General features: G+C 34.1%; 2 protein-coding genes across 3 annotated transcripts in view; both read left to right on the top strand.

The window, feature by feature from the left end:
- LOC125064518 (protein scarlet) overlaps nucleotides 1–5954 on the top strand; it is a 33166-nt gene extending 27212 nt beyond the window's left edge. The window contains exons 8-14 of one of the 2 annotated variants that reach the window (XM_047671612.1): nucleotides 140–335; nucleotides 1131–1265; nucleotides 1995–2222; nucleotides 2816–2951; nucleotides 3608–3713; nucleotides 3832–3932; nucleotides 5737–5954. In XM_047671612.1, the coding sequence (XP_047527568.1) occupies nucleotides 140–335; nucleotides 1131–1265; nucleotides 1995–2222; nucleotides 2816–2951; nucleotides 3608–3713; nucleotides 3832–3932; nucleotides 5737–5909 (1075 nt within the window). In that variant the 3' untranslated portion in view covers nucleotides 5910–5954. The remainder of the gene's footprint in view (nucleotides 1–139; nucleotides 336–1130; nucleotides 1266–1994; nucleotides 2223–2815; nucleotides 2952–3607; nucleotides 3714–3831; nucleotides 3933–5736) is intronic. The other variant, XM_047671613.1, reaches the window with a different exon arrangement.
- Nucleotides 5955–7448: 1494 nt separating this feature from the next.
- Nucleotides 7449–16475, top strand: part of LOC125064516 (rho GTPase-activating protein 21) — a 317454-nt gene continuing 308427 nt past the window's right edge. The window contains exon 1 of the mRNA XM_047671607.1: nucleotides 7449–7833. The gene's annotated coding sequence lies outside the window, so the exon portion shown is untranslated. The remainder of the gene's footprint in view (nucleotides 7834–16475) is intronic.

Raw genomic sequence — 16475 nt, 5'->3', positions numbered from 1 at the left:
TTTTTGGTACATGGTGATTTTTTTCAAAAACAAAGTCCAAAGTCGTGTGATCAAGTGAATTAAGTTAAACGTTACATTAAATATCGTCGATGTACATAATCATAATTGAAATATTCTTCATACTTGTGTTTTTTTACAGCCTTGGTTACCATTGCCCCATCACATACAATCCGACCGACTTCTTCATTAAGGTTTTGGCTTTGACTCCTGGCTCTGAAGGTGCATCGAGACAAGCTATCAAGAGTGTATGCGACAGATTCGCAGTCAGTGATGCCGCTAAGGAATTGGATATGGAAATACAATTGGAATTTCATTTGATGGATAACGAAGATGAGGTAGGAAATATCTCGGCTGCTCTCTACTATAATATGTATTTATAAACCATAATATAACCCTTCCTCTTGAACCACTTTTTTTACTGATAAAAACCTCATTAAAATCCGTTGCGAAATTTTAAATATTTAAGACGGTGCAGTGGTACAGACGGTAGTGAGCGTCTTTGTAGATAAAATAGCAGAACCCGTCAGTTGTTGTCCTACCTGTCTAATGTTAATTATTTAATTAATACATTATTATGAACCACAAACATATAATCAGAGATATAATAAATAATAATAGTAAAATGATATTTACCAATTATTATATTATTTATTTTTTTATGGCATTGGTTGGCGGACGAGCATATGGGCCACCTGATGGTAAGTGGTCACCACCGCCCATAGACAAAGGCGCCGTAAGAAATATTAACCATTCCTTACATCACCTATGCGCCACCAACCTTGGGACCTAAGATGTAATGTCCCTTGTGCCTGTGATTACACTGGCTCACTCACCCTTCCAACCGGAACACAACAATACAGAGTACTGTTATTTGGCGGTAGAATATCTGATGAGTGGGTGGTACCTACCCAGACGGGCTCGCACAAAGCCCTACAACCAAGTAAAGATCAGTTGATCAAAATAAAAACTAGAATCGCCACAATTACTTTATAGTAATAATTTACAAGTTCATAATATGGTCCAAAACTATTATTATGACTACTACTTAACATTAACATAGATTCAAGAAAATTTATAAACATACAGATTTATTATGTTTTTTTACAGTAAATCATGTTATGTTGTTATAGGAATCAAAGCGACTTAAAAGCAGCAACTTTCAACCACCCGGTCTTCACACGAAAATAGCTTGGCTTGTGTATAGATATATGCTCATAATTCTAAGGGATCCTCAAGTACAATTCTTTCGAATAATACAGAAATTGGTAAGTAAATATGATACTATCATTTTCTTTACTGAATGTCGAACAACGTAAAAAAAATAAACTAACAACCCACAAATCTTCCGTAGAGTAAAGGGTTTCCTTTCCTCTTCAGGAGAATGTTTGGAGATTATTGTCATTTTTTTGTTCATATTATGGACTGGCCAACGGCCAAATATTCCATCTGATGGTGAGTGGTCACCTCCGCCCATAGAGCTGCTCGAAATATGAGCTATTCCCTACAACGATCAAGCGCTACCAACCTCGGCGTCTAAAATGTAATGTAATGGACATTGTCCTTTCTGTTGAATTGGCTCATTCTTCTTACGAGCCGGAACACAATAGTACTAAATTTTGCTGTTTTTCGCCAGAATATCTTAGTTTGGGGAACCTACCCACTGGGCCGAACAAGCCCTACCTCCAAGTCATACACTTGTCATACACAATTATAATTTTATTGCGCGATATTTTCCTTGACCGTCAAAATCGGGACAAGTTATTATGAACCCAAATAATTTTTACTGTTCTATGACGCACAAAAATCGATTATGTCGTGTACTATATTCTATAATCTGTATACTTTTAAGATATTATAGGAAACTTTTTTATTTTATATAAATAAATGTTACATTTTACGTTATAATAACTAAACGGATAGCAGCTTTGGATTGTTTACAAGATTAAAATTTGTTTGTTAATACTAAACCATTAAAGTAGAAGTTCCCTCCACAGGTCATAGCTCTGACAGCAGGTCTCTGTTTCATCGGGACTGCTCGCCTCACACAATCCGGTATCCAAGACGTCCAGGGAGCTCTATTCATTATAATAGCGGAGAACACCTTTGCTCCTATGTATTCAGTGCTATACATGTTTCCTGAGGAGTTCCCGATGCTGCATAGAGAGCTAAAAGCAGGATTATATTCCACGCCAGTATATTACGTGGCAAGAATGCTGGCTCTGGTTAGTACATTTTCGAGTCATTCAGTTAATTTTTCCATTTGTTTTTATGCCTAGGAAGCACTCCACGCTGGAATACAGTATTCAATCACATGTACCTATTCTGTGTTAAAAATGTTGAAGATTTTTCCATACAACCGAGGAAGGCAGGGTCGAACCCCACGCTCGGGTGTTGCGTGGCGAGAATACTGGCTCTGGTAGTAACATTTACGAATCAGAGCCAGCATTCTCGCCACGTAATGCTCTAAAGTGGTTAGTGTTACCAAATAATTTATGCGTCCAGGAAGTCTAGGGTATCGTACAGAAAATTAAAATTATAATTCTTTTATTCTGCTTAATTTTTAAAGAGCTAAAAAATTCGAATAAGTGAATGCATGCAGGCTGATATAATTGTATTGAAAAATCTATTAAGCACGAGTGCTTAGCCAAAATTTTTCAATTTGTTGAACATGACATTGTACTTATTTTGGAAATTAAAAATTGCTTCATGGTCTTTAAATGCTGCTAATTAGTCAATTATAATTTTGCAAATTCATATTGCTTGCAAAACCTACTTGATAACTCTAGAAATTATATATATTGTACCAATGTTGCAGTTCCCCGGTCTGGTGGTGGAGCCGACGCTGTTCACGCTGGTTATGTACTGGGTGGCCGGGCTTCGCGGAACATTATACGCATTCGGCTTCACTATCTTCCTCTCCATCCTCGTGTTGAACGTGGCTATCGCCTGTGGTTAGTATTAACAAATTTTCACGTATTGAGGACAAGATGCTATTCAAGATGTAAACAAATAGCCAACCTTGGTGTACGTAACATATGATGATCTATGAGTTATGCCTATAATTATTCTTTACTTGACAATCAAGATCGAGTAATAATGATTTTATCATTACTAGCTAATGTCCAGTATGGATTGCAAAGCTATTTAATTTTTTATAAGCATTTAACTCATACGACTATAGTGTTGCGCTACCTATTATGCCAGCTTCACCCTATCGTCCAACTGTCCAACATTCCAACATGACTCCAATCTGTCCCAAGTCACAATCGATCAAAACTGACTCTCCACGCATAGGTGCTATCCAACCTGATTCACTGTGGAGGACATTCCACGGCCCCAACTCCAAGGGGGTTCTCAGGTTACGATCCAACATCCTAAATCATCACGAACTACCTCTCAACACTCTTGCACGATTGTGTGATACCGGTATTATAGGAGTAGTACCTACTAGTACGTACCGTTTCTATAGGGTAATGATACAAGAACGTGTTTATATAATGCTAAATATTAGAAAATAATTTCATCCGAATAAAACATTTAATTATCTTGCTTAATCTACATTAACGGGATCTAAATTAAAATATTGAACGCACATATTTAATTCCAGGATCATTTTTCTCGTGTGCGTTCGGCTCCATGCCGGTGGCGATCGCTTACCTCGTGCCCTTCGACTACTCACTAATGGTGACTTCAGGACTATTCATCAAGCTAAGGTAATCATTTGAAATGACATATTTACTTACAAAACATCTTGTAATTAAATTAATCACAACATTCGAGTTATTATTTTTATGCTTTATTTAAATATTCATTAAAACTTTGAAATTGCAGCTCAATACCGAAATACATATCTTGGATCCGACATTTGTCTTGGCTGATGTACTCTAACGAAGCAATGAGTATACTACAGTGGGATGGAGTTCAGAATATTAGTAAGTTAATTTTTAGATAGTTAGTGAGTCAGTAATAACTGACAAATTAGTCAAGCGTCTGTCTAGTAATATCAGTTTAGGAACAAAAACGGGAAGGAAGGCGACCACTTACAATTACGTAGCATTTAAGTAGGTAATAGGATTGCGTACGGTTACAATTACGTAAATAGAAGGCTATCGATATTGTTAATCATTTTTCATGCGTGAACATCTTGAAGGGACTTCAAATTGCGGCCAACTTTAATTGCGCGTAAATACTCTCTTTTGTTTGTGAGAACTAATACCTATCAGGCTGTGCAACATGAACAGCTCAATAGATTACACTTCAGTACTTTTACAGAGACTACTAGTACCAAGTAGACTTATAGAAGCTATTTTATTATTAATCATAATTTACAAAGAAATTATGCTATTCAATAATTTTATTTTTAATTAAACTTATTTAATTAAAAATAATATTATCATATTATCAGTATATCTTAATTTTCTGATACAATTTTAAAAATGTTGATCACTTAAGAGCTATTAACCCGTTTATGATTTTTTCAATGCTAGCTAACTTTATTTTAAAGCTAACACCAAATTCTTATCTACTTTGATTTTATGGCCCATTTTTCAATACAAGTTGCGAACATATTTTGTTGTTTAGTAAAATAATAGAAGATCTATATATAAAAAATACAAAATCCATGTTATTATCTATTATTTAAGAATAATTGTTTCTCGGAACTCTCGGAATTCAAAAGCTAATAACCTTTTGTGTTACATTTGTCAATATTTCTTAGAATTCAGGTAGCATTGCCGCTTGGGGGAATCCCGACAAAAAATGTGTCCCAAGAATATATATAATCACCATCGATTAAAAAAAAGTCATTGAGAAAAACTTACTTTCAAGTTAAGATCAAGAAACTTATTTGGATATATATATATATATATATATATACTCGTATATGCATGTAAAATCGACACCATATCGTGTTTTTACTTTTTTTGTTATACAATGACATGCTTGTTATTTGCAAATCAATGGGTAAAAATTATTTATACGCTACAGTTTTATTTAACGATAAATAATGGGCAATGCGAGCCGAGATGGCCCAGTGGTTAGAACGCGTGCATCTTAACCGATGATTTCGGGTTCAAACCCAGGCAGGCACCACTGAAATTTCATGTGCTTAATTTGTGTTTATAATTCATCTCGTGCTCGGCGGTGAAGGAAAACATCGTGAGGAAACCTGCATGTGTCTAATTTCAACGAAATTCAGCCACATGTGTATTCCGCCAACCCGCATTGGAGCAGCGTGGTGGAATATGCTCCAAACCTTCTCCTCAAAGGGAGAGGAGGCCTTTATCCCAGCAGTGGGACATTTACGGGCTGCTTATGTTATGTTATGTTTTATGTAATGGGCAATGGTTGACTTGTATAACAGAAGACACCGGGTTCAAACCCGGGTGGGATTAGAGTGAGTTTTTGGGGTTTTCTGTAGTGCTGAAATAAACCAGGAGTTAAGCGAAGTTCTTCCTATTCTTTGCCTCAGATAGTATAACTCCTAGAGTCAGCAAAGCTCCGCGCTGATATCGCCGGTCGAGCAAGGGCCATATATCACAGAAAATTTGAAAATGTTAACAACTAATTTTATTGTCACGTTAAATATTTACATTGAAAGTGTTTATTGGGCGATAATTACGTAGATCATTTTCAAAAAAAATAACCTTTAGGAAATTATTTTATATATTTTAAATAAAGTGAATCCTTCCAAGTATGTTCACTAATTTTATTAATATGTACTTTATTTTTTTCCAGCTTGTGCAGAAGACAGTGATAGTCCCTGCCTGAGCACGGGAGAGGAAGTGCTAACGGTGTATGACTTTCACTTGAGTCAGTTCTGGAGCGACGTCATAGCCCTTGTGATCCTGTACCTCGCCTTCCACCTCCTCGCGTTGCTCGCACTGAAATATCGCACTAGAAGAAAATAAATATTAAAACCTACGTAGAAAAGTATGTTTCGTATAAATTAAATATTCTAACGTTGTTGTTATTTTATTTTTCAAATATTATTCAATATTAATATATTGAAGAATAAAAAAAAAAATGAAAGTATAAAGTTGTTCTCATTTAAATATGTATATGAATGTGCCGAATTACATATATATTTATATGAAATATAAAGATTAATTTATAATCATTATAATATTTAACAAAATTACCCTCTTTTTTTTAAGTACTCTCATTGTTTTCTACACTTTGCCATGGCAAGCATGCACAAGCGATGCAAAATGTAAAAAAGGAATGTCACATATTCTTTTTTTTTTTTGGACTTAATGAAGTTTGCCTTCAACTGTGCGGCTAACAATTAAAAAAACATAAGCTTCAAAATCAAACTCATGTGGAGTTGGTTTCGTTTCAACACGAAATCGATTATGATGACAATGTCACCAGGACCGTGTTTACTTTATATTTATTACCAAGAATTGTCCACAAAAACAACAATAAAACGTGAACAAATACCTACTTATATACTAATTGCTCTTTTAATTATAGACTATTAATCGTTTAGAAGTTTGTAGGGGAATCAAACAATTCATTAGTAAGGAATATAAAACACATTATTACCTAACTTTTCGTTAAATTATAATGATGTTTGTGTATTTATGACCAATCAAGTTAATTAGAAGATGATTTATTTTTTTAAGGATTTTACACCTACCGTATTTAAAGTCTATCTATACTTACCACCGAGAGCTTAATTTGTAGTAGATACATTACTAATATTATTGAACCAAAAGTAACTTTTTCTGTCCTTTTACGCTTTCACGACTAAGCTACAGGTCAGGTTTGGATTTAATTTAGAACTGATTAAGCTCAAGCCTCAAGAAAGGACATTGCCTACTTTTTTTAATTCATTACTCGAGGGGGTCAAATGTGAGGTGCAGTTTTGGTGTTATAAAGTCTTATAAATTTTGCAAAGTTTTATAAAGCAGTGGACTCAGCTACTACAAGTGCAAACATGATACTTTTGCTATAAGTTTGAGGAGATGGGTATACTATTGACTTCAGATGTTTGTGCGGCCTCATAAACATTATAATAAACCTAATCAACTAAATCAATTCGAACATGTGTCGTTCGACAACGTTCTATATATAATATATATGATTTACTAATAATGTGATAAAACAAAACTATCAGTAACAATAGGATAATCCGAAATAGTTTTGAATTTCAAACCGGTTAAATATTATTCATACATTCGTATCCATATGATCCGAAATAATATATCCATAACATTCCTGATATTAAACGTATAGAAATATAAATAAAAAATATATTGTAATTTATTTTATAGAGACATCTCGGAGATTTTGCTAAAACCTTAAAATTGAACTACAGAATTGTCTGTTGAGCATTCACTTCGAAAAACTTTGAAACTATTTACATAGATGGCGTAACTGTCGCTAATGTTTTTACCTGTCAGTGAAGCTTGCAAAGCAGCGCAAGCGTAGTTCAAATTCATCCGCCATATTCGTCGTGTCAGACGAAGTGCAGTGCACGGCTGTGTCATGTTTTATCGTAAAATACATACAACTCATGACATCGAGTCTTTATTGGTGCTTGTTTTATATAGACAACTCTGAAATATGCTATCTGATGTAGTCCCGAATGGACACTCGTGTCGCTTGTTGAGAAATAAACGTGCAACGAACTGTGCATTCGTGTGTTTATGATAACAGCATTAACAGTAACCGTCGGTCGTGTATTGTTTTTATCCGTAACTGGTATAAGGGTTGAGTGCTATTATGCAAGATAACATAACCGTGACCTTCGTTTACGTGACCGTGCTTAAGGTGATTTTTGAGGTTAAAATGCAGCTTGGATTTTGAGCGACTGCGCCGAGCCATCAGGTTAGTAAGATGTTTAATTGTTTAATCTGTGCCCTACTGATAGTGTTTATCAATGCTCTACTTATTTAATTCATGAAATGTTCGAAATTTGAATCTAAACTGTTATTGACCGACAAAATCTCATTTACTTTTTGAATCAGATTTCTTGGCGTATTGCATGTTTTTAAGAATGCATGATGTAAGCAGCAAGATAATTCGTATCAATGGCTAATACAGGAAAAAGAATATAAAAAAAAAGAATTCAGTTAGCGACTTAAAAAGTTCAGAGGTAATACAAGTTCCGTTGACGGTTGGCGCTTAGTAAGCTTTCAAGCGCGATCGAAGGTGCGCTCGGCGGCGGACGGGAATGCAACCTCTCCACGGGACGTAAAAAGGGACTAAACTAAAACGAGCTTCCCGACGACGCGTCTTTGCTTATCCAAATACTTTTTTACAGAACCCACTTACTCGCTACCAATCTTTCCTATAGGTTACTGTAACTGCGGTACCCTTTTTAAATAAAAAGCTTGTAAGTTTTACGTTGTACGTAAATATAAAATATTGATTTAGATTTTGTCTCAAATATATCTCAATGATGACTCGAGTTATAAGCCTAATAACGAATTACAGAGTTCACGGCCCACGTGCAAACGCTTACGTCATGTAGCGGTATCACTTGTACATACTAATTATATCAACGTAAGTCTTTCATATGTCCGTATCACTAGCATTAACATATTATTCGCCTTCCAGTAATCTGCAATTCGACTAATCATACCTTATTCGTGACATTTAGGTAACATAGTTATTCCTAACAGATCGTAAGTATTAGATTTGATATTTGGATTTTTATATGAAACGTGCCTTTGGGGCTTAGGGTGAGGGGTAGTTTAGGTGTTAGGTAACGTAAGTGTTTGGATCTCTTTTTAAAATTTCATGACGATCGGTTGAGTAGTTGGGATGTGAAAGTGAAATAAACTTCTTTCGCATATACCTACAATATTAAATTAAACAATGGACCTTTGTCATAATAACTTTAAATACCACGTAAGAGAGGGCGGGAGCCTGTTAGGTGCATTTCTCCGGCAAGTAGCCATATTTCACTCCAGACTATAACTTATCTCTGTGCCAATTTCATTCAAAACCTTTCAGTCGTTCATTTATCCAAACTTTCGTATTTATGATATTAGTCAGATATAAAATATGTACAGAGTAAAGCTGTTTTGCGTACAAAACAGCAATAGCTAACAACATTTTGCGCGTTGCGTCAAACATCCTGCCAAATGGTAAGATTGCGTTTCTATAAATAAACACTAAGTGCAACGTTTTACCTGCGTATTCCCTGAGGTAAGCAGTAATTCGAATGCTAACTCGATATTCGCATGTAAATATCGGTCCTTGTAACAGTTCCTCGGTCTATTTGCCACGGAGCTGGTTTGTGGTCTTTATATATTTAAGTTTCGAACGTAAACATTAAGGCTTGTTTGGTCTGTTCTTTTATTACGTAATATTTGTGTTATATTTTTTTGACTATTCGATATTTGAAATTATGTAAAAATTAAAAATAAACGGTTACATATTTAAAATAATATTATTTTATGTAACGTAAATCGTAAACGTAACGTGCTCAAAAAGTTTACTAGATATTCAATATGTCAAATTAAAAAAATATCTACGCACATATAAGAAGAGACGACGACGAGTAACAACTGAGTCATGGATAATGAGATGAGATTTAAATAATGATTCCAATTTAGAGTTATTTAGTCAGAAACATAAGATCTCAGACATATTCATGCATCATGAATATCTACATGCGCAAGCGCCAGAAAACAATGAGGTTTCGAAAGTGCGCTGTATGAATCATTGCACATATGGGATAAAGAATGGAAAAATGTTATCTCGTTACGACATCTTCACCAAATTAAAATGCATTTTAAGCAGTTAAATAACTGCTATGAAATATTATAAACGCGAAAGTTAGTGTGATTGGGCTTATGGTTTTATTCTTAATCACGGTCGAATGTTGAAAGGTCGATTTGTTGTAGAATTCTTATAGGACATAGGATTTGACGATTGTAGGATTGGATTTTCTATTTAAAATCTTGTTTTGAAATATCTTACGTATACTACAGTACGGATAAGCTGTAGATTATATGTAGTGAAAAATAAAATTACAATGTGTAAATGAATTATTTAAATGTAATAATAGTTAATTTAATGTACAAAAATAATATAACATTGACAAATCGATTTCAAATTAAGGTAGTTGTTATGTAGTTCGTAATTTCTACATAACCAATTCAATTCAAAAATGACCTCGGTACGTTCTATAATTATTAGAATTATTTACTATATACCTACTTATTTAAATATCTCTCCAGCGACCGGCTTCGCTCGGCTGTAGTTACAAAATGTAAATGTTTAGATTCAGTACGTATCAAATACTTATTTTACTGTTTGGGTATGGTGCTTGAAAGTTCCTTACTTTATCTATTTCGAATAGAAAACGACAAAACTCCATGATTTTCTTTTAGATGTGTATACCTACTTATGTTCGGGTAATGATTAATATACCCAAACTTCTTTGAAACGTCATCAAAATTCATTAAGCAAGTTTGTTTGCGATACTGCGAATACTCGACGAAAATGGAGGTCTATACGTTTTTTTATGAATTAGGTCGTAGTAGTTGAACTAATTAAAAATGTAACCTTTTCAAATTTCGGCCTAATTGGAACTTATTACGTAATATTTTTTTTTTACACAATAAATTAAATAATGTAAGAGCTAGTTAGCCAGCTTTAAGCGCACTTTCTAGAAAGTGGTACTAATACAAATCCTATCAGATTTTGCGGCATTGAAACATGCGTTTTCCATTGGCGCTATCGAAGGAATATAAAAACCACTTTAGATTGCTAGTTGGGTGGCGACAATAGGGTTGTCACTACTCTTTGAATATATATTTTATCAAATATTATGGACAATTAGAGCGTTATATTTTATTTAGTAAATTAATTGAATGAAATGCACCCATTCATTGTTTATGAGTATTTATGATTTATTCGTATGGTTTGTAGACAATTATATGTAGTTTTATAAACAAGGACGTAAGAACGTTCAAATGAAACATTTAACTTCAAATGAAAGAGGATTTTAAATAAGTCTTTTTTAACATTGTTAAAATTAAACGTCGTGACAGTAGGTACTAAAATTTTTAATGTCTGGCAACTAACAACCTTGTATGCCAAGTAAGTCTATATATATATATATATATATATTAGATTATTTTGTCGATATTATTTGTATAATATTACATGAAATACGTAAGTATGAAAAGAACTCTACTTTGGGCCACAATGTCTGGCATATCAATGAGCAAATAGATACAACCCTAGTGGTGAGTATCTATTTGCTCATTGATATGCCAGACATTGTGGCCAATGACGCAATATTTTTTTATTATTCTTTCCCTAAATATGGATTCAATGCGAATAACATCTTAGGTATAAATAAAATTAATTTCACAATAATACGAATCCTGACTTACAGTAAAATACCAAAAGGAAACAAAAAAAGCAAGGATTCAGGAGAAATATATAAACATATTCAAAATATCATAACAAGAGTATACTCTGGTGTATATCGGACACTAAATCTAAGTAAGCATGCAGAATATTGACAGAATTCAGCCTGAACTCTTTTTAATCGATCATTATCAATTTTGTTATAACATGAATTACGATTTCAATAATTTACTGTTAACCAAACCACAGCTCCTATGTAAAATTTCAAAATATTATCAACGATAAAATCTAGATCGGGAAAGCGTATAATTAATTTCTACAAACAAAATGTTGCTAGGCAATTTCCTACTAAGATCTAGATAAATATTGACTCAGCAATCTATTAAAGTCGTTGGGTATTAATCACGCTATCTTGTCTGGCATGATTGACAAAGGTCGCCGGTACGCTATCTAGGCTCTGGCCTACCGAGGTGAACTGGCTGTGCCTTGTTAGGACTTTGAAAACATAAACCTTAATAAAGGTGCAGCTAAGCAGATGTTGCGAAATAACTGGATTGACTATGTAATAAATTAATCACGACTCTGATTTCTCGGTTTACGAAATTATTTAATCGCGATCACTAAGAATTTGAGTGTTTTTGAATTCCTTTTCTCTATATGTCTGTATATTTATTGTTTTAGTTTTTATTATGAAATCACTTAATTATTCTCCAAAGGTAGATAATACACATACAACTCTCTTACAAGGGTAAAGAATGCAACTTAACGAATCGATATATAAACATGCAACATGCAGCATGCATTCCCACGGTAAAGATCAACGAATTAATTAAAATAAATATGAAGTACATGTGACAGTAAACAAAGTCGGTTTGCCTAAACAAGCGCTTCTAGCGGACAGTAAGCACGACATGTAAGGATGCGGTTAATTAAGCCTCTGCCTGGGTTTCCGTTTTAACTAGTCGAACCGGGATAAGTGTTTTATGGATATTCACCGCATATAAATCTCTATTATCGGTCGTATTAGGCAGCCATTAGCAAAAGCACCTATTAGCGACTTGAAGTTGAAATATTGAGTCGTCTGTAATGTGATAAAATACCGCTTATTTCGCTTAAGAACAATATACGAACGGCGTCTAAAATAGATATGCTATGCTCAATTGATTTAATTTAACGGGGCATAAAAAAAATAGAAAAATATTTTAACAATAAGGTTTCATTATTCGTATGGGACAATACAGTAACAAATTATCGAACATTAGCATATATGTTAATTGTACTAAATAACAATACTAAAGTGATATCGAGAACCGACTAATAAAAATAATTCGCATAAAATAAACACGTGCGAGCGATAGAATCGTAGGTATCGCGGGTTCTCCTAAATCAGGTTGCTGTAACTCGAGACCGATGAACTCTGTAATTAGCGGGTTACGTTCCATGAAGGTGAAAGGAAAGTTCTCTTTTTTGTTCACCATCTCTGGTATTATAATGTGAATAATTGTCGTTTACAACTTAGCAGTCTCTTGTCGGAACCAATTACTATGGTCATATTACAAGAGGAGGAGAAAGTATATAATTATATGATGAGGCTCGGCGAGAACTCAATTTATTCAGTAATATCATTAAGCTATTTGCAAAACACTGGTATACCTTGGAGTTTACTAGCGCGGATTTCCTACGAACTCGTGAGAATAAACTGCTCGTTGAAGTATTTACTACCAGATTTGGCGTGACGCTGAGAAATGTGGAACTGGTTTGATGCTCGTTAAGACGCGCCACGAAGTCTCATGCATCTGAACAAAAAGCGAGCCGGGAACAGGGCAGACTCGTTTTGGACAATACCCGGCCTGACACTTGAATGCCGATGCGTTCAACATCGCGTGGCTCTTCGAAGGATTGCGTATGGAATGTAGGCTTTTAAAATCACGATTATCATTTCATCAAAAAAAGTCTTAGATGGAGAAAAGGGAACTCAATCTTTATGGTTGCCGAAGGAAAAACACGAAATATAAACAAACCTCGACGATAATAATAAGCTAATCTCTAATAGGTTTGCATATTAAGGATCTGATCCAAATATAGATTTGTATTATAATATGGAACTCGAACATTGTGGTATTTAACAACTACGACGGAACCGTCGTCCTTGTATCTATAATTTTTGTCTTTTTTTTATTTGTAGCTCTCAATACAAGTCTTTAACAAGCTCCTTTGAGCCACTCATTCAATTTTTCTGTCAATTAATGAATAGTGCTTGGCTATTTCATTAGGTACAATCATACGTTCCAATCACAATTAATTATAATGACACATCACTGGATGTTTCTCAGTCTTATTTTTCTACACGTTTTCTGAACTCAAAACGATAATAAAATTACAATGGTTTCGATTTTTAAAATTGTCGGGTAACAGATATTTCCTTGCCAGTCATTTCATTTAAACTAGTCGTCATTTGTGATCGAAAATTGTTTATTCGTAAGGCCTTTTAATCATTCCTTTGTGTTACTTCATGGTGAAATAATATGTAAATGAACCATTTACTCGCTTTGCACCAAACATTTTATACACCTGTAAACTGGTTTTGTCTATGACATTTGTCAAACGCTCCTATAGTTTATATTTCATGTCATTTGAAAGTACAGCGACTATACATGTATCGAATATAAAAACCTCTTAATACGACTTATGATATCAAAATATAAATAACACAAACTACAATAACGAAATGTGGGGAGCGGTAAGCAAAATTTAAATCTCTAGCTCCATATATGAGAATTGCAAGGGTCACCGACCTTTAATTACCCTCCATTGCACTGCTGCGGTGCAATGCTCTAGTAAAATTTAACATAACAAGCCTTTATTAAACCTAAACGATGCCAGAATTCTTAATGCAATGATTTCATAAGCTCATTTTTCTGAGTATATCTGTAACATTATGAACACATTGTAATAGTATTGATTTTGTATAATGTTTCAACGAAATTCTGGAAAGAAGCCCGATGGTCCTGAATTTGATACCTATTTGCTGATTGAACCACTTTCGCTACGGATCTAGTTGAAGCCTTTTTGCGGTGGTTTCGGTAAACGAATCCAGTAAAACGATATCGTCGAGTCAAACGATTCAGTGTGATTCACACCCGATTCCATGAAGGCCCACAGCTTATTGAGTTTTTGCTTAGTAGCAATTATTTTTGTGTTTAACATTTATTGGCATAATTTTAAAATAAGAATGAAATCATTATAAAAAAAGCTTATCCGAATAAGGCGAAATACCTAATGTTATTGTTTTTGTATTAACTACAGTCATAATAAAAACATTCCATATATCCTGCTAATAATTGACAAATAAGGAAGTTTTTATCGGGGATTGCGTTAGTGAGGTAATTGGTGAGCGGTATTTTACATCAATCAACGTGGTCTATTTCAACTGCTTCCTTGCTATGGTTATTTAAATTGGACCGAGCTACGAAAGTCTGGTTTGTGTGACCGCAGTAAGTAAGATGCTTAACAAGATGATTATTAAGGAGTGTCGTGTGACGCGACAAGTTCCTATAAAAGGCTAGCCAAGTAAATGTTTTCCCGTTAACTATGACACAGTATTAGGCTCACAAGCCTCCGCAAAGACCGAGTTCGTGTCAACGAGGCAATTTATAATATTTGCCAGTAATTACCGATGACAGTTTTCAAATTTATGGAGCAATTACTTCAATTATTTCTTAATGCGGAAAACATACACGCAGTGTTATTTAAATTAGTATACGATCTGTAACAGTAAAATAGCACTATAATTAACGATATAAAAAACAAAACAAACGAAATTTCTTAATTTTTCATTTAAATGTTCCTACAATCTTTTCAAGTTGTGGCTTATGTCATTAAATAAAATTAGGTATCTTTACAATTATAAATAATTTATTTATATCCTCTGATCGATTCAGGCCGTGCAGCCATTTTCAAAGGTGACTTAAAAGCCAACCACAAAAGAGATATTTAAGTGCACAAGTGTAGGCGGAAACAGACTATTCACTCCCATTATCCGATGACATGATCGGTACGAATTCAGGCGCAGAACCAATGGTTTTAAGTGCTTTCCGAGGCATGTGGTGTAAACACCGCCCACTTGCAAACTTCAGAGAAATCCAACAATTATTATTTGCCTGATCTTGGGTTAGAACCCAGAACCTCGGAATATGTAATCTTATAAGTTAGCCATTTGTCTTTCAAGAATCTTAAAGATCAAAGAGTCGCCCAAATTGGATTACTCATGCGCAGTTGAAAAGAATCTTTAGAACCATTTTTCCATCTTGACTAAACAATACGTGCGTGCTCATGAATACTGGTAAAAGAAATTAAGGTCGTCTTGTCCATATTGATATAAACCGATCAATATATAAAACATACTGGAAGTTACAACTTAAGATCAGTATCTATTGCTATTGAGCGTCCAGAAAGAGGGGTAAAAAATCAACCGAGATTCGCGATAAATGGGGCATATAATGCAATTTATTGACGTCATCGCCATCTTAAAACTGATTAACGGTACACGATATATCGAACGCTGGCTCGTTTTAAAACGAAACGAGTTTGGTAGTTTACTTTTCAATAATCTTATCTTAAGTATGTTGACCAAAGTATTTATATTGTTGGACTATAAGTAAGGCAATAGCAAGTTTTATCTATAGTAAAACAAAAATGGTTATGCTTATGGAAGATAAATAATTTTAGTTGTATTGAGTTTAAATCATCATTTATCGTAATATCTTTTACGAGATGTAGGCCGATATATTCTATATGTGCATGACCTTGATTTGATAAATACGTCTCGAATGCATGATATATTTTCTCATCTGAACATTTAGGTATGTATTGCAATGAGTATTTTCCTAAGTTATTAAACTATGGATGTTTTAGGTATGTGGCCGATAGTTCCGCTCTGGGTTATCGTAATTCCTTGTTGGTAATACCTTTGGTCTCAGATAATACATGTTCGGTTGCACCGTGGAGGTACCTAATATGTGTAATTGTATTAATATTTGCTTACCACACTGTAAGAAATTTTACTAAAAACGTAATAGTTGTACTAAAATGTTATTTTGTATTAAATTCACTTAACACGGGACGATGATTAAGATTAA

Source organism: Vanessa atalanta, chromosome 6, assembly GCF_905147765.1.
Source record: "Vanessa atalanta chromosome 6, ilVanAtal1.2, whole genome shotgun sequence".
Taxonomy (NCBI): domain Eukaryota; kingdom Metazoa; phylum Arthropoda; class Insecta; order Lepidoptera; family Nymphalidae; genus Vanessa; species Vanessa atalanta.
This window is presented reverse-complemented; position numbering and strand designations above follow the sequence as displayed.